The sequence below is a fragment of the Anas acuta genome, chromosome 2 (assembly GCF_963932015.1).
Source record: "Anas acuta chromosome 2, bAnaAcu1.1, whole genome shotgun sequence".
Taxonomy (NCBI): domain Eukaryota; kingdom Metazoa; phylum Chordata; class Aves; order Anseriformes; family Anatidae; genus Anas; species Anas acuta.
The window spans coordinates 104806060-104824893 of NC_088980.1; the positions used below are offsets into that span (position 1 = coordinate 104806060).

General features: G+C 39.8%; 1 protein-coding gene across 1 annotated transcript; it reads left to right on the forward strand.

Annotated features, from left to right (window-relative positions):
* The first annotated feature begins 1342 nt into the window (after window positions 1-1342).
* USP14 (ubiquitin specific peptidase 14) lies at window positions 1343-18743 on the forward strand. Its single transcript, XM_068671486.1, has 16 exons — window positions 1343-1518; window positions 2946-3091; window positions 3688-3720; window positions 5114-5218; window positions 6381-6484; window positions 8790-8848; window positions 10731-10861; window positions 11153-11233; window positions 11593-11672; window positions 13114-13228; window positions 14512-14577; window positions 14795-14887; window positions 15388-15516; window positions 17027-17087; window positions 17780-17887; window positions 18020-18743. The coding sequence occupies exons 1-16, from the start codon at window positions 1503-1505 to the stop codon at window positions 18169-18171; spliced, it is 1479 nt and encodes a 492-aa protein (XP_068527587.1). The 5' UTR covers window positions 1343-1502; the 3' UTR covers window positions 18172-18743.
* Window positions 18744-18834: the final 91 nt, after the last annotated feature.

Below are 18834 nucleotides of genomic sequence, written 5' to 3' on the forward strand. Positions count from 1 at the left end.
CTTCTCTTTCAGCACAGCACCCTCTAGTGCCTTTCCAAACTCTGGAAACGAGAGATCTGTATGTGCTTGAGCTGAGACCTGATCCTCTAACGGGAGAACGCGTTCTGTTCAGCTTCAGTTTTCGTTTAGGACCCAGGAATAAACGATCTCAGTATAGGTGGCTGTCAGTATTAAGAACAAATGGTTAGACTGGAAATATCCTGCACTGACACTCATGAACAGGCAGCTGTGATCTGTTCTGCAGGACCTCACCCAAGCTGGACTAAAGGTTTTCTAGAAAGCTAGCTTGTCTCCTTTAAGCAGCCCAAACTCGTAAATGATTCATCGTGCTTGCTGATAGCCTTTTACAGTACTTAAGTTGCCTCAGTAATTGCAAACTCCATCATAACTCAAGATAAGAGCTTCACGTCAGCCATCACAGCTTCACTGTAAAACAATCCTTGTTCCCCAGAGCTTTTTCTCCTTCACACATCTACAGTGAACAACAGAACCCCATTTGCTCCCTTTCCAGGACAAATCAAGAATTAAGTTTCCAAGCCTTCTATGTTAAAGCTTATTTGCAAGGCCTGGATTATTTTTTTATGGCTGTTCTGGAAAACTGTCGACTGTTTGGAACTGAAAACCACGTTCTAGGAGCAGTTTGTGAAAGAAAGATCTTTCTTGGTGGAATAGTGTCAGGGCTCCAGAGGCAATCGCTAGGAGGGGTCTGAGGAAACCAAGAGGAGGGCTTTGAGATGTTTTATTCTGGCATTCACTTGCTTTTTATATGTTTAAGCACGGTTTTAGTTTCTTTTATCGGCCAAACCACCAAGAGCTTTTGTAGAAGCCGGTGAAATGTCCCTAAACTTATTGGTTGTAGTATCTTCTTTTTATTATTTTTTATTTATATATCTTTATTATTTTTTTAACTGTTTGGAGGATTCTTCCGGCATTGCTCAGCAGCCACCTTTCACCGAAAACTAAAGCTGCAGTTGCTGGTTCGTTAATCGCCCCCTCTTAACACTTGGCTTCGTACACTTCGGGGAACCAACCCTTCCTAGACGCGCTTCGCGGTGACTCCGCGCTCGGTTTGCTCAAAATCATTTGTTTTCCCCTCAAAATTTATTAACGAATTAGATGTGCCACTCGGGCAACCGCTCGTTTTGGGGCAGCGGGGAGCGAGCCGGCTCTCCCCTCACCCCGCGGCAGAAGCGCTTCCCCTCAGGGTGAGGGAACCGGGGTCGCTTCCCCACAGGGGCGGGCGGGCGGCCGTTAATGGCGGTTAATGGCGGTTAACGGCCGCTGGGGCCGTGAGGGCGGCTGCTCCGCCATGCCGGCGCCGCCCTTCCGTTGGTGCGCACGCAGCCCGCTGCCTTTCCGCAGCGTCATCCCGGGGGCGGCGTGGCTCAGGGCCCGGCGGGGCGCCGCCGCCGAACGGACCCGGACGGACACACGGCCCCGGCCGCCATCAGCCGCCCTCCTCCTTCCTGCCCTCCCTCTGTGCCCCGCGGGCCGCCGCCGCCATGCCGCTCTTCTCAGGTGAGCCGGGGGGGGGGGGGAGGAGCGGCCCGGCCCCGGGCCGTGCCCATGGGTGCCGCCGGCCTGCCGCGTGTGCGAGCCGAGGCTGAGCCCCCCCTCCTGGGCTCCTCAGGGTTCAGAGTTAAAGGTTTGGTGGGCTGGGGCCCTCCCTCCCTGCTGTAGGGAAAGTTGGCAGGGAGGGATGTGCGGTGACTGCGTGCCCCGCTGCTCCAAAACGCGAGAGCTGGCCTGGGCAGCGGCTGGGTGCGCGTCCCAGGAAATGGGAAGAGGCTGGGGTTTGGTAAATCCTGCCTATGCGAAATAATGGATGTCTTTTATATTTAAAAAAAAACAAAAACAAACAAACCAGCAGGCTGTGCAAATGAGGTGGTGCTTTCTGCCAGTCATACTGGAAAGCCTGGCATCGAGGTGCTGTGCAGGCTAATAACTTATGGCAAGTCTTGTTGATTCTTCCCCGTTACCCATCACAAGCACCGTGCGTACATGAAATCCTAACCTCTTCCAAAGTTTCTTTTTTTTTAATCACAATTCCAAGAGTTTGGTGGTGAAAGAAACCCGGAGTTGCCAAAGTAGATTTACTTACGAGCTGGACAGGTAGGCAGAAAGATAGGACTCTCAAAACATGGTATTTTGGCTGCTCACTGTGCATGTAGGGTATCACTGTGCGCTGTATTTTGCAGACTTTCAGCAAAACGACAGCATGTTGAAGTAGCCTTCTGTACATATGAGAGTGATTGATTAGAAGAGATCAAAGAAGTGTAACTCTTCTTTAAAAACACCACTTATTCCAGGAGTTTTTGCACTGGTTAGTGCTAGCCTTACCAAAACAAAATAACTGTGCCTTTGTGTTGCTGCGCCTAACATTTCTGCCAGCGATCCCGTTTCCAGGATTGAGAGCTACCCTGGTGTGACCCAGCATCATTTCAATCCTTAATTCCAGCCCTATACCCATACTGGCGTCAAGGCTTTGGGAGCTGCAGCCTCTGCAAGGCTGCTGCCTGTGTTTGGTGTGGGTACGTTGTTCGTGCATGCTGCCTAAGCTGAGGAAGGCAGTGACAGTGGCTGCCTTGGCAGTGGCACTGCCAGGTTAACATCATGTTAGGAGGCAGCAGAAGGTGTGCCACGGTGCGGGGCTTGTCTCAGCGTGTGCTTACCACCTCATGTCACTGCGCAAAACCAACACTGTGGCTCTCAAAGCTTGGTTTTTAAAGAGTGTATGTTTACCACTGAAGGAGAATTATTTAGTTGCTTTGTAGGGATGCCTTTACTAAAAGAGGTCCTTAGCTTGATCACTGACAAATTTTAGAGCTGAAAACTAATGTTTTGAGACGGTATAAAGTCCAAGATTGGAAACACTGGCTCAATCTTGGTAATTCTGTTCTTTTCTATTAGGAAATAACCTAGTTTCAAAATACTTTTGTTTGCAGTTAACGTGAAATGGGGAAAAGAGAAATTCGATGGTGTGGAGCTTAACACTGATGAACCTCCAATGGTCTTCAAAGCCCAGTTGTTTGCACTGACTGGAGTTCAGCCAGCTAGACAGAAGGTGATGGTTAAAGGAGGAACTTTGAAGGTAGAAATCTGTTTTCTGTATTATTTCTTTATTGCACTGTAACGTAATTAACAATACTTTTAAGTGTTTCCCTAGAAGATCTTTCTTTGTATACCGAGTATACTTTTCACAAGTACTTTGTGATTCATTGCCTCCTACTAGGAACTACTAGCAAAAGTTTCTTGCTAAATGATGGGGAGGTACTGCTGTTTTAAAACACTTTTTGTCTCGTTTGTCCCAAAATCTGCTCTGCTTGGTAGGGAGGTGTTTTTGTTCCTTTTTAATGTTTGGAATCTGAATGCAACTTTTTAATTTTTAGTTTAAGAAATGCTTAAGAAATACTTAATGTGCTGGAGACTTGCCTCAGTGTAATGCAATATGGACAGCTTTCTTAGAAAATACATTTACAGCCAAGCAGCATTAAAGAGCAAATGAAGAGCTGTATTTAAAAGATGGTTTGATTGCTTTGTATTTTAGTCAGACAAGACTTGATGTGTAAATCATTTATATGTGGAATTTTGGATGAAGCATAGTTGTATGTTTAGAAATACGTGATTAATATTAATTTCTTTTGGTGGAAAATGATTAACTTCTCTTTTATTTCTTTTCAAATACAGGATGATGACTGGGGAAACTTAAAAATAAAAAATGTAAGTTCTGAGGAATAACTGAATTCTTTAAATGCCAAAATAAAACTCAGTGTAGTAAAATGTAAAATTCTTGTTTCTGTATGAATTCTGTCTTAGTGGGTATTCTTTCTTAAAAATCAGGCCTTGATAAAAGGTAATTGCAGAGTTGTCACAGCTAAGCATTCTAAGTCCTTACCATTGATTTGTAAAAATAATAATAAAGAAAAAAAAATTAGCATCAGCAGAGAAATTACACAATCTTTGTGAATTATTGGAGTATCTTTCTTTCTTACAAGAAATGTGCTGGGTCAGATGAGTGGGCCTTCTGTGTAGTCTGTCTGTGCCCATGATAATAAGCGATGTTATTTAAGAGAATTTGTGAACCTTGATGCTGGCTGCGGTCTGTTGCACTTGTACGTCAGAATCCTTACATTAGGAATGCTGAAGCTACTGCTCTGCCTATTTCCTTTAATAACCCACAGAAAGGCATCTCCTGTACTAGATAGCTGTTCTTTAAGAAGAAAGCCACCAGTAATGCTTATTCCCACCTTTGAATTTGTTCAAAAAAAGAGCAAAAAGTGAACATATTTGTGTTTCTTACCTATGTAATATTGTAACAGGGAACCAGAAAGATTTGTCTGTTTTTGACCGTTTTCATTTCTGTAGGTGTCTTGTAACATCTGTTTGGTACAGGTTTTACTCCAGTTCTTTATTGAGCAGATTGAGTAAGTTAGCGTGACTGTTACCCTCGTTATTAGTTCCTGAGCAGCTCTTAGCAGCCTGTAGCAATAAGTTGCAGCTCATGTAGCAGTCATTAAGCAAAAACTCCAGTACATAATATTCTTGTCCTTTTCTGCATACTGTTATGCTTATAGCTGCCTTATTTATTTTAACAATGTTTTATACAACTTTAACAATGTTTTATACAACTTCTGTTTACACTGTGAAAGCAGTTTCTGTCCATCCTGTTGCCCATCTTTCTCCTTAGCACCTTATTTTTCAGGGCCTGCAGATAGCCCTTTTCTCTCCCTTTGCTCCATCCCTGTTGAATGCTGACAGACTCCTTTTCCTTGTCCAGCAGGCATGGTAACAAGATTTTTTTCTCCCCTGACTATTATATTGTCCTCATGCCTGCAGTGACTTTTTGATAAGTTTAACATCCTCAGAATGCCTTTTAGATAACTAGAAAATTACAGCCTTTTTTGAGAGAAATTGAGAGACTGGGTTATTTTTTTGTCTATTTTCTAGGGATGTATACCTGTAAGAAACAGTACCATATCAGCTCTGTAAACTAAGAGGAAGATCTAGTTTATCTTTGGGGAAGTACATGAAATACGTTAAGACCTTAATGATTTTTTTTTTAAAGGAAGTAACTGAGCTTAAATACTTACTACTATTTTTATTGTCTTTCAAGGGGATGACCTTACTAATGATGGGCTCTGCAGATGCACTCCCAGAAGAGCCCATTGCTCGACCCGTCTTTGTAGAAGACATGACAGAGGAGCAGTTGGCTTCAGCTGTAAGCATATTCTCAACTTCAGTTTCTTGTAAACCTTTGAAAAAATGGCAAGTTTTTAAGAACTTGTAGTTGCTTAAAAGTACATTTTGAAATGGTAATTCTTTTGTCGAGTATTTATAGTTTCTTAAACACAAAATTTACATGGATGACCCAGTGGTGGAAGTCTGGAACATATTTTAAAATTCAAATAACTAATGCTATTTTTTCTTTAGAAAATTTACTAAACTGCATGCTTAAAAATAGCATCACTGATGCTTTTGAAGACAAATTTTGTATTACCCTTGCTGTATTGTTGTCCAGAACTCTACCTGAATAAGAGCTGCTAGATGTGCAAATTGTTTACTGCCTTCTTTGTGTCTGTGAAGGGAAAACACGTTTGGTTTGTGGTTTTGTTTGTTCTTGTAAGTAATGTTATATCAGGTAAACTTTTATTTCCAAAATGAAAATAGTTTTGATGTTGCTGGATTAGATAAGTTTTCCTGTATGGGAATAGAACCATTAAAATACATGCTTTTCCCTGACAATTGCTCAAATATGCAGGATTTTTACAAAACAAAGAAACAAAAAAGTGCTATTATGTTGTGATTTATGGTTGTTTCTGAAACTGGTTAGCTTAATTATTAGCTGGCCTTCACATTTGTCAGAACTTCAGAAATTAACAAATTGTGTAAAAAGATCAGATCTGTTGCCGACTTCTTAAGAAGGATTCAAAGAATGCTTTTTGTTTCTAGCTATGAACTTCATCCCATTCAGAGTTCTACTGGAAACTGATTTTAATTAAAACATCAGTGTAGGTCACAAAAGTATTTGTGGAAATTTGATGGAAGTAGAATTTTAAGGTCAGAATTTGAATTAGATCATAAATGAGCTTTCTAAATGACTCCCATACTTGAAGAATATGCTCGTTAAACTAAACATGCACGGGGAAAAAAACATAAAGCATTCCTGGATGTCCTCTAAAAGCAACAAATTGTGAAATAGATTAATATAAGCAGAAAATGGCTCAGGAAAACTCAATAACATACTCTGATGGAATATTCCAGGTTTTGTGCTTCTCTGATCATTCATTTTCTCACGAGTTGATGTCAGTTTATAGCATTTATGAAAAAATGGTTACACATCTCTCTCAGACCTTTAAGCACCCTTGTAAATTTTTTGGTAGATGGAATTACCATGTGGATTGACAAACCTTGGCAACACTTGCTACATGAACGCTACAGTTCAGTGTATCCGCTCTGTGCCAGAAGTGAAAGAGGCCCTTAAAAGGTAGGATTTGGTGTAAAAATACCATGACTAGAATGTTTTCTTTAGCTTAGGAAATAGTGTTAAGAAGACTTCCACGAAATGCCTGCTATGGATTATCATAACAATAAGTTTTTCTTAAAATCTATTAAGGATTAAGCTAATGATTAATTAAACTTTATCCTATGGCTTTGCTAGTCTATGCTTTATAAAAAAAAGACTTAGGACTGTGTGTTTTTTGGAACTGGCTTTTAATGGAGAGAATGAGGTTTGCCTAGCTAAAAAATAACTCTTGCGAAGACTTGTTTAAAACGCTTAAACAAGCCTGCTGAACTCTGAACCCTCTTTTCTGTGTTTGTTCGTATGGCCTTGTTTTGTATGAAAGGAGTGTGTGGGAGTCCTGTTCCTTTGAAGAACACATTATATATATTTTAATGGCTTTGTTGAATAATGTGTTTTCAGTTTTATAATATGAAATTCCAACACTGTTGACCTTTTGGTACTTGGAGATGAAACGGGAAGCTTTGTGATGGATCTGTGGGCATTACTGTGGCAGCAAACTGGAAGAAGTTGGAGTTTGTGTGATATGGATGTGTAGGGAACAGAAGCCATGTCTATAAGAATCTACTTTATTGGTTTTGATTGTAGAGTAACTTTTCTGACTGATTTTTGTGTGATTCTGGACTGAAATATGGAAGAGACTTTTTTTTTTTTGGTGAGGAATCTACAAGAGACTCTTGGGAAAATTCTAACGATCAGATTAAGAAAGAATGTGTTGCAGTATCAGCCTGGATTTGTCCTCCAGATGAGTTATAATTAAAGAACCATCAGTATTCAAAGATTGTGAGGATTAGGTAGAACTTTGCTGTCTTGGTTAAATTGATTTCCTTAAAATACAGTGCTTTCTTGGTACCTTGGTATTTAACTGGATGTTCTATAATAATCAGAATAAACACTAATTATTCAAGTACTTAAATTTTCTCCACTCTATTAGCAAGTGAGCCTCGACTGTTTAGCACTGGGAACTATTTGTGAAGTAGGGGAACTTTGTTTTAAACCTTTTTCTTGCTTTTTTGGTGTTGTCGTTTTAGAAAAGTCTGTTTATTTCTGTGTGATACTACACGGAATCAGAGTGTTTGACAAATGGGATGTACCAAATGCCGTAATGTACCCTCTAAAGCTGGCAGATTGCAGTACAAGATGTGGCCTTTTTGTCTGTGGGAAGTCAGGGTCTGTAGACTCCTGCTCTGTTTGCCACCAGAGAGTTGGCCTTTATTTGGCCTTCTCCGCTCGATAACGGTATGGAAGGGTATATGGCAGTGGGTGAATGGTCTTAAATGAGAAAATTTATTAGTATGGCTTAATTTTTCATCATCCATTTAGTTGATCTCTGCAAGGGTGTTCCCATTTTTGTAGCATGACAGGAGGCCAGCTTCCTGCTCATCATCTGGCAATGAGCAGGATTTTTAAAGTTCAGTCTGAGATTGCACCAGAACGCACCCTCCTCCTGCTTGAAGGCCCCTTGACATTATCAGAAGAGACAATATGTTTTCCTGTGTGGGAACAGAATCATTAAACTCTGTGGTTTTCCCTGACAACTACTCAAATATGCAGGATTTAAAAAAAAAAAAAAGCTATTATGTTGTGGTTTATGGTTGTTTTTTAAAGTGGTTAGTTTAATTATTAGCTGGCCTTCGCATTTGTCAAAACTTCAGAAATTCTTTGAGGATCTGGAGATCCTTTGAGAAAGCCATCTGTTCCTCATGCAGGTGGTAAATGAAGGAATCATTTAAAGAGGAGTAGTAGGTCCTGGTAGTGTGGGTAGGCTTGCATACTTTTCCAGAGTGGGAAATGCCTCCCCTCCTCCAAAATGTGTCACCTCTCCCTGTTTAATTCTGCTGTGGAAGGAGGAAGACTGCTCTCCAACTCTGCGTTTTATCTGACATCTTTCCTTGAAGGTTTTTTCTTCCCATGCGTCTAAAGCAGTGTGGCAAACGTTTCAGAAATCAGGTAGCTTCTATTCAGAATTTTTCTCAGTCTCTTTGAAAACAGAATGCTTCTTTGAGACAAATGGATTGGGGAAGTAGCGCTTAACGTGTTCTCAAGGACGCTAATTTTCTGTGTGCCAGTGCTTCCGTGCATTGCTTGCAGGGTAACAGAGACTTTGGTTTGAGTAAGTCTTTTCTTCCATTACTTCCATTGTAAGGATTGAGTTCTTTTGATAGATTTGTTTAAATCTAACTGACTGCCACCTGCTTTGATTGAAAAACTTGAGTGCTCTTTGTGATCGAGCGTGACTACTTAACCAATTGTTTTTCTTCTCTTTCAGGTATGGTGGTGCCTTAAGAGCTTCAGGAGAAATGGCCTCTGCTCAGTACATTACTGCAGGTTGGTGTTTAGACAAAAACATAGGCTGCTAGAGTACTGTGTGATTTCCTGGTAACTAGAGATGAAAATTGCAGTTAGAGCTCTCTGTATGTTTCTTTAGTGCATATACTTTAGGAATTTCAGATCTCCTAGCACTGGAGAGCTCACTTTACTCGTTACTCAGTATCTTTGAAGGTTAGACTATGGCTGCAAAGTGTGCATCGCTGCATGTTGTGTAGCTGCACACTAGGAGAGATACATGTATATTCAAACGTTAGCTAGGTTTAGATATAAAGCATTCATATCTGTTACTGTTTTACATGTAGGCATAAGGTTGTTGGAAATTTCTGGTATTGAAAATTTCTGACTGCGTCCATCTGCTGATCTGATTGTTTTGTGCCGAAATACTTCAGTGAGCAGCTGTAGGCTAGCACTGTACCCCTAGCATATATATTCCATTGATATTTTTTAATGTTTTATTGGCTGAGCATTACTGTTAGTGTGGTAGCTGATGCTTTATTGGTGGTCTCAGCCTTTACCCTACTGCTCCAGATTTCATAACTGAAACAAAGCGGTGTCTTCTAAAGGGAAGTTCCTCTTTACTGTGTTGATCTGGGTGCTCACACTGTGGGAGCTCACCATGGCCCCTTACTTCCATGTTCTAACTAGAACTCTAGTTAGACCCCTTACACTTGAACAAGGGTATTATTTGTCCACTTTTTCTTTTTTCACTCTATTTCATTGCCCCACTAAGATGCTGGGCCAGGACACTGGGATTTCTACCAGTCCATTTAAGGAAAAACAAAACAATATAAGGAAGGAAAGGTCCAGTTTGTGGGTATGCCTGCTGATCGAATTTTGGGGTGGTAAGTTCAATGGTTACTCTATACAACCATGCCTGCCCCTCCCCTTTCCACTGCCTTTACTTTGTCCCTTGTTTTCTTTTTAAGATGACAACTGTACCTTTTTAGGAGTCGTAGTAGTTTAAGATCTGAGTAAATCTTACACAACTCTTTAGTGCTGGGCTGTTCAAGAACTCCTGCATGATGCTTAGGGCATTTTTTTTAATTGTTTGTATCGATTGTCCCTCTTACCAAAGTCACTGAAGGTATTCCTTAAAGAGAGGCAGAAACTGACCTTGGTTCCTTGTGATATTGATTCATCAGTTCCAGGTGAATCATTCAGTCATTAATCTCTCTGCTTGTAAATTAGTGAAGACGCAGACCATTGCCTACTTCACAGGGTTGTTGTGAGGGTTAATGGGTATCTGAAGTGATTTGTGGAGGTAAAATGCTATATAACATGGTTAGGTGAGATGTATAGAGTAGTGTGTCTGGGGCCAAAAAGAAAGCCCTGTGTGTTGTCATGCAATTGGTATCATTCATAGAATTACACGTAGTTAGGAACTGTCTGCACATATGCACATGGATATTTGTTTTCCTGGATGTTAAGTAAAGCATGAGTGTCTTCTAGATATTTTAGTTGGGGAAAGTGTATTTTGGTTTTGAGTAGTTGGTGAAACTCGAGCTGCTCTAGAGTATAGATTGTGAACACCTGGTTTCTCTAGGTGTTGTCCTACTGTGAAAACGTTGCTCCTTGGTTGAATTTAAAGTGAAATCTGAACTGTTCAAAAATGTTTTTCTTTTAGCAGCCAGGAAAGACAAGGCACTACGTGCCAAACTCAGATTTGTCATCTTTACACTTGCAAAGTCATGTTCACAAATGAGTTGTTAGGTGCACCTGTTCTTCCACCTGGAAAATTTCACCCTGTTTTAGAAAGATCAAATTGGACATTGTTAAATGGTCGATCTTTAAATGTTGCTGTCATCATACTGTTATTTTTAAACTTCCTGAAATGTTTTAAATTTTTTTCCACTTCTCACAATATTCACTTTTTTTCAAGCTCTTAGGGACTTGTTTGATTCCATGGATAAAACTTCCTCCAGTATCCCGCCTATCATTCTTCTGCAGTTTTTACATATGGCCTTCCCACAGTTTGCAGAGAAAGGGGATCAAGGACAGTACCTTCAGCAGGTAAGGAGCGATTATTACCTTGTTCTTTGAAAATTCTGTATTATCTTGGTAGTCAAGAACACAAATATGTTAACATTCTCCTGCTGTTAAAATAATTTATCCCACTGTACTTTTATATTCTCTAGAAAAGTTGAATGCAATCTAGGTATGAAAATGTAAGCTGGAATAGGGATAAATTCTTAGTTAAGGAATCTTTACGTTTTGTTTTACAGTGTGTAGATGGATGGTTTTAATATCATTTATTCAATCATTCTGCCTCTAGTCACATTTAATGTTCTGTTGTTGTCCTAGGATGCCAATGAGTGCTGGGTGCAGATGATGAGGGTACTACAGCAGAAGCTGGAAGGCATAGAAGGTGATACAGTGATGGAGGTAATTGTAGTCTTGCTCTACTGGAGTTCGGATTTATAATATTTTACTTGTACTTCACGTACATTTTTGTTAAGAGTCATCTCTTCCGAGTTCTTTAATATGTGTCTATAGTCCAGGAAATGAAACTATTTTCTGGTATGTCTGATCAGCATATTGCTGTCTGTATAAATATATGGTATAAATGCATTGTCTTAGAATTTTTACACTGCATGGGGAGATCGACTAGGGGAAAATGCACCTGTTGAAAGGTGAAAGAAAAGGCTTCAAAGACTTTAAATAAATTGGGGTTATTTTGTCTGTGAAGACAACTGTCTTTACATGCTATCTAAAGTTACATCATAAGAGAATTTGTTTTACAGACAGATTCTGGAGCTGCCGCAACAACTTCTAAAAAGAAGAGCTTAATTGATCAGTTCTTCAGCATTGAATTTGAAACAGCGTATCCTAAACACTAAGGCAAGGCACAAAGAATGACAACAGTTTTGCGCTTCAGTAATTGAGTGCAGGGGGGTTGAAAAACATCATCCAGAATAGCAGAGAAAATAATGATGCTTGTTGGGTAAAAGAGGGAAAGATGTGTTGCAGGAGTACACAGCAGTTAAAATCAAGTTTCCGTATACTTTGAGAGAGGAGGAAGAAAAGTAATGAAATTTACAGGAAAAAAAAAAACAAAACACTGATTTTAAATACCAGACTTCCTCCCCAGGAAATGTTTCCATTTACCTGATTCAGGGGTGCTGAGACGCTTCATCCAAATAAAAGTAATTACCTTCCCAGGTAGCATTTTTTTGGCTTTTAAGCAAGTGTTGCTGATAATTTTGGTACACTAAACATGGACAAATGATGACTTGATATGAGATTGGTTTCTTAAGAAATAAGTTAGATATGCAATTATTTAAAAGTAAGTATTAATTCAGCTCACAACTTCCTGGTAGCTTTTTTTACAGCGAGAACAAAAAGCAGAAGGCCACTTTGAGCATGTGTGTCATACCAACCAATTACTCTTCTCCCTCCCAAAATCCTGTCCCTTATTAAACTCACTATCACTTTTCAGAAAGATTTATACTGTCAACTTTGCTCTTTTGCTTTTTTTTGCTCTTTTTCCTCTTTTTTTTAAGGTGAGTCATGCATCTCTCTCTCCCTATCCCATGCAGTTTGTTATCCCTGAAGTAGCTGAGAGAAGCAAAGTGAATAGCTAAGAGGAATGATGCATAGGCTGATGGCAGGAAAAAGGGACTTGGTAGAAAAGCTTTGCTGCAAGCCTTAGAAAGTTTTATTAAGGCAGCAACATTTGTAGAATAGGTGCATTCAGAGCAGTCAAAAAAATATCTCAGTAGAAGGAAGTGGATGAAAGAAGAGAGTTAGTGAAAATATAGAAAAAGGTTGGCTGGAATGGTTAGGGGAACATGTAGAAAATAATGAAGAAATGGGCTTAATTTCAGTGAAGAGGACACGTGCAAGGCAGAGAAAGGAGGTCGTGCGGAGTTAAAGAAATGGGAAGTCTGGCCAGCAGCAGGAGTAGAAGTTGTTTATAATTAATAATATCACAGAAGGGCTTCAAGACTTGGCATCGGCAGCTAGTTTGTATGGTCTGTGACCTGGTAGGGGGGAAAAAAAAGCAGTCCTGGGAAGCTTAGGTAGTGATTGAAAACTTACTTTGATACGCTGCCTGCCTCAGCTGTCGCTTGTGGTTAGATACAAAGGAACAGGCTGGTCCAAAGGAACGTCTGTTTCAAATCTTCATTTTCATACTGGTAGAAGTAAAAGTGCTGTGATGCACAAGCACAGGATTGTCTTATTTTAATTACTGTGCCATTCAGCGTGTTACTTTCACCATAGCAGTAGTTCAGCTCTTGGTGGTTTTCCTTAATTTTGTGAAGCATGAAATGTACGGAAGCTGAAGAAGAGGAAGTAACTAAGGGAAAGGAGAATCAGCTTCAGCTTAGCTGCTTTATCAATCAAGAAGTGAAATATCTGTTTACAGGATTAAAGTTGGTAAGTCGTTACAGCTTTCTGTTTAATTGGAATTCTAAGCGGCCTGTTTTTCACAGTGATGTTTCTTTCTTTTTTCATTTATGCCTGACTTGGAATTCACATCTGCTGTCCAGGCTTTACTGAGTTCCAAGATTTTTTGGGGTTGTTGTGTGGATGGAAGTGAACATGAATTACACATTAATATAAAGCAGACTTCAGAGACTTTTTGTTTTTGGATCCTGATATGGTCTCCCTCATGCAGGTATCCAAGTGCAAGCCAATTTATTCCTTGTAAGCCAGCTGAGCAATTTTTTTTTTTACACTTTACACAAATTATACTTTAGACTGAGCAGTATCATGCATTAAACATGCTGTAAATGGTTCTCCAAAAGTCAGTTTGAACACAAGGGTAGTGTTTCGATTGCTGCGTTTGAAGAGGGAGAAACAAACAAAATAGGTAGTGGAACAACTAAGCTTAATTTCCGTTTTGCAGACTGGGTAGTTGGGGTAATTTTCCATTAAACAACATCATCTGTAAGCTCTTTATTTAAATAGGGCTTCTTAAGGTGGTCTGCGTGTGCATTTGTATATACTTCTAAGCTTCAGTGATTTGGTTTGTACAGGATTGGACCAAGTTGCACGGTTCTCAGATAATCTTTGTATCTGCTCTTTATTTTTTTGAAAGAACTTAGAAGGAAAACCAAGAGAACTAGTTAATGCTTACAGATTATAAAGATTATGAAAAAAGAAACCTCACTTTCAGGCCAAAAAGGTTGTCTAGAATTCTTATGGGGATTTTACAGGATCCTTATATAGGATTGCCTGTAGCAACGAGAGTCCCACCACTGCCAACCAAGTCAGTCTTTCCCTGAACTTGGAAAAGGCCCTGGAAGCAGAGTATCACCACCTCTCTCCTGATATATACAGCTCTGTATACTTTAGATTGACAGTTTAAAAACTGTGCAAATATTCATGCCACAGGAAACTTCAACATTTTCTTTCATTGTGTTCCAGGCATGGCACGACACATTCATAACCAAATCCAGATTCTTAAACTGCAAGAGAACCACATTTTGCGAAATAAAATTTGCTGTAGAGAGAAGCGTAGTGGTGTTAGGTCTCATGAATGATGACTGTGGAGCTGAACAAATGAATGGCCATGGCCATTGTGTCAAGGAATTTCAGAATTCCTTATGATAGCAACAGAACAGATTGGCAGAATAAGATTTAGTTTGTTTATCCATGTCAGGCTTTAAGATGTGTGGTTTATGATAAGTGTGTCTGTTATTTTTTTTTTTGAACAGCGTCTTCAAGAGGAAATCACCAAACTCTCTCCGACTTTGCAGAGAAATGCACTCTATATCAAATCCGTGAGTGGTACTTCTGTTGCTCTCTCTATGATACAGCACACAATGGTAGAGTACAGACACTACTATCTAGAGCTACAAGATGGGAGGGCTTGTTTAATTCCTTTATGTGCAAGTATGTTCCCACAATACCTTATAATTTAGGATGGGTAGTGCATAAGGTAGACATGTTCTGAGAATATCTGAAGTAACAGTGTCTTCTAAACTTTTTTTTTTTTAGTCTAAAATTAGTCGCTTGCCAGCGTACCTGACTATTCAGATGGTTAGATTTTTTTACAAAGAGAAAGAATCTGTGAATGCCAAAGTTCTTAAGGTAAGTTTTCTGCATGGTAAGGTTTAATTCTTTATGCTTTTCATCATAGGTAGATGATTTATACCTGCAGATTATTTACTGAGTTGTCTGCTTTAAAATTACTTTTACATTATTTAAAATATTAACAGTGTAACTGCATTGCTTGAGACAAAGCAGCTTTGTGATGGTACGTGGTCAATTGTACTACCAAAATAAACTGGGGAAGAGGGAAGTAAGGGACAGAAATGAATTTGCTCCAGTGCCATTAGAATTTTTTACCTCTCTTTACTTCAGTTAATGGTTTGTTTATATCAAATGAGACATGCTTCCATGGAAAGTACTGTAGTCCTTTACGCAAATACTATCCACAAAGGTTATTTTACACACTAAAGTAGATCAAGCTGTCGTAATATATGATGAGTTGCAGTTAATTGGACTTAGTGACTTGTTCTCCCACGGGAGAACAATGCAATGTGGAATACTAAATTATCCTAATAATATTTGTGCTTTTCGCTTCCTAGGATGTTAAGTTTCCTCTTATGTTGGATGTGTATGAGCTGTGTACGCCAGATCTTCAGGAAAAAATGGTTTCTTATCGATCAAAATTCAAAGATCTAGAGGACAAAAAAGTAAATCAGCAGCCAAAGAATGTAAGTCTTACAGCATTTTCATGGGCAGTTTGTTCAGACGTGTCATTCATCTGCAGTCCTTTTAAACAAATCCGAGCGTTGATACTATAGGCCAAAGCATTACATGTTTTTTTCTAGCATCTCTTAATCTAATCAGGTTCTTTGATCATGTTCACTGCAGGATCTCTGTACAACCCTTCTGTGTTCTAATCGGAGTTACAGTGATGAAATGAATTATGTTACTGATGGTGTAAAAAGCTCTTTAGGTTCATGTTACACTGAAGCATAACAGCTTGATGCTGTTGTGTTTATACACACTAGGCTAATCAACTAATCAGTTGATTGTAATTGAGTGTTCAAAGTGTTTTGCTTGAAACAAGGGAGTGTGACCATTTCCCTTTTAAAATACTTTTTAATGGATCAGGGAAACTCTGTTCCTGGTGGTCTGCTTTGGGACTGGTGTCAGTAGGAGCAGGGTGTAGAACCATGCAACTGCTTGCAGGATTGTGCACTTCATAGTCATGTTACTACTAAAACCGGTGCTGGGCATCACTGCATATAGAACATGGAGAGCTTGTTTGGGTAGCCAAAAATCTGGGAAAACCCTGCCTTTCTGGAAAAACTCCCCCTGAAGGAACTGAGGGTTCTGGAGGCTTTCAGACCTGAGAATTCAAATGTTCCTGCGAAAATACATGTACAGTTTGGTTTTGTATATCAGAATATATGCATGTGTAGATATCAAATACATGTAATTATTGCATTTTTAATGAGTTTATTTCAAAATGCCTTAATGCAGTGTTTCTCCCTAGTGTTGTTATGCAGAAAGGTTTATTGTGAGCTGCACAAAGTGATTCTCTCACTGCTTGCTGGCGGATCACTTCAGTGCAGTTACAGACAGCTCTTCCCTCCCTGCTCAGCAGCTGTACGAGAAGGGGCTGTGCAAGGACTTGTCTAATGTCTGCACTCTGAAATTTTGGTAGATGGTTTCATTTCCTACCCTGTCTTACATATTCTAAAACTGACTTTTTATTATTATTTGCTAGCCTTTGCCTGGCCTCGTTCTTGGCAGTTCTGTTTAAATACTTGAATAAGGTTTTTGCATCTCTTTTTACATGGTTAGGAGCAAGAAGAGGGCTATTTTAAAACAGAATATATTGGTACTTTGGCTGGTGTTGTCTTGCTGCTGCTGCTTCTGCTGCTAGCAATTCCCTAACAAGGAGTAAAATTGTGAAATTGCAGAATTGCTTTGGTGCTCCCAAACTGTAAATTTGGTAGGTGAGCCACCAGGGCAATATGTGCTAAAATGGTTACGTACTTGCTTTTACAGGTGTTACTGTCTAGGTTAAGTTTTGGGATGTCCAGATAGAATTACTGTAGTAGGATCTGTTTCAGTGGACTCTGTTCTGTTGAACAAAAATGTTAAGGCTTAGAAACACTTTTAAACAAATATGGAGATAGTATTTAGTAGGATTGCGCTAAAGCTTTTTCTCCAAAGCATTTCCACTTTAATTTGGCATATTTTGTTTTCTAGTCTAGTAAAAGCGATGGTGCACAGAAAGAAGTTAAATATGAACCCTTCTCTTTTCCTGATGGTGAGTATGGAGGGGATGCGTAGCTGTTTTAAAGTAACTTCCAATAAAACGCATGCTTAAGTGAATCCGATAGTAGGAGTACTTGAGAACCCTGTTTATTTTGTTTTTTTCTAGTGCCCTTGAATATTAGTCTTCAGAAAGTGACAGAAATGTAAGAACCTGAAAGATTAGGCAAGTTAAAATGCCACTCAGTTGACAAGACTGTCGTCCATCTGACACGTTGATGTATAGGAAAACGTGCACCTAAGAGACATTAGCATGTAACGTGCAGTTGTTTGGTGAGCTTCCTTGTCAGTGGGAGGGGGAAGCTGAAATGGAAGCAAAAACTTGAGGAGGACTTGTTAAGGCTGAGCCTGCCCTGAAGTCTCACCTTTACTGACCATCCATCATCTGTTCAGTGCTTTGGGCTTACTGCATTTGCACTGCATCCAGGATACAAATTTATGTCATGAAAATGCCCAACGTTCCCTGTTTCTTCAGGGAATAGCCTGTCTCAAAGCTGCTGCTGTTAGTTCACAGGGATTTAGAACTATGCTGTAAGTGGGGTTTTACACAGCTACAGTGTTGTACCTGTGTAAACGTGGCTGTTAGCCATTGTGGCTAACGGGTTACAGGGCTGCATGCAGTTAAAAATGCTAAGGTTCTGCCATGTAAGACTGAATTGACTCTTTATTTTTCTCCTTCTCCTTCAGATATTGGGTCTAATAATTGTGGCTATTATGACCTGCAAGCAGTGCTAACACATCAAGGCAGATCAAGTTCCTCTGGGCATTATGTGTCTTGGGTTAAAAGGAAACAAGGTAAAAATAAAAATGAAGTAAAATGAAATAGCTGGATAAAGGAGGAAGGTGGGAAGGGTAGTTAAGGGGCTGTTGAGCAGCCCTCAATTTTATGTGCCTAAATTACAAATAATCCCCTTGTTTTTCTTGCAGATGAGTGGATTAAGTTTGATGATGACAAAGTCAGCATTGTTACACCTGAAGACATTTTGAGGTTATCTGGGGGTGGCGACTGGCATATAGCTTACGTTCTACTCTACGGGCCTCGCAGAATTGAAGTAATTGAAGATGAAGCTGAACAGTAGTCTTCAGTTCTAGTCATTCTGCCTAGGTGTGAAATAAATGTTGATTACTGATCACTTCTTTAACCCCAGAGCTTTAGCAAGTGGATACCTAAATTTGTTCAAACCTTTTCACGTGAAGAGGGATATTTGTTAAAAACTGATCCATGTACCAATTAGTCACTGCTGGACTGGGCTGCCCACCGTGGTGGTGACAAAACTTAAAATAGCTTTAACGTCTTGCAGAAAATAATTTTTTAAAACGAGTCTCTTCCCCCTCCCTTCCCTCCTCTCTAATGTCATCAAGTATTTATTACACACCTACTCTCACATTTGTTACTCTTGCATGGTTCGTACAGTTCATCAGCTGTCCATCCTTTGCCTTACCTGGCAGCCGTGTCGGGAAGGTGGGAGAAAAAACTGTTGCCTCGTTGCGTAACTCAGTGCTGCTGCCCATAGCCACCAACCATGGCTACAATCAAGTATTTGTCCAGCCTGACCTGCTGATTCAGTCTGTTCTGTTGCTGGCATTTCATGACTTGGAAATAAATTGTGATCAACAATGTGTCTCCATTAAAAAGAAGTTCATGTCTGGATAGCGTAGTTAGTACGTGTTTGTTCGCACTTCTTGGGCCACCGCAGCCATGTAACAAAGCCACTCTTTTTTTAAGCTCTAGAGTGGGGCAT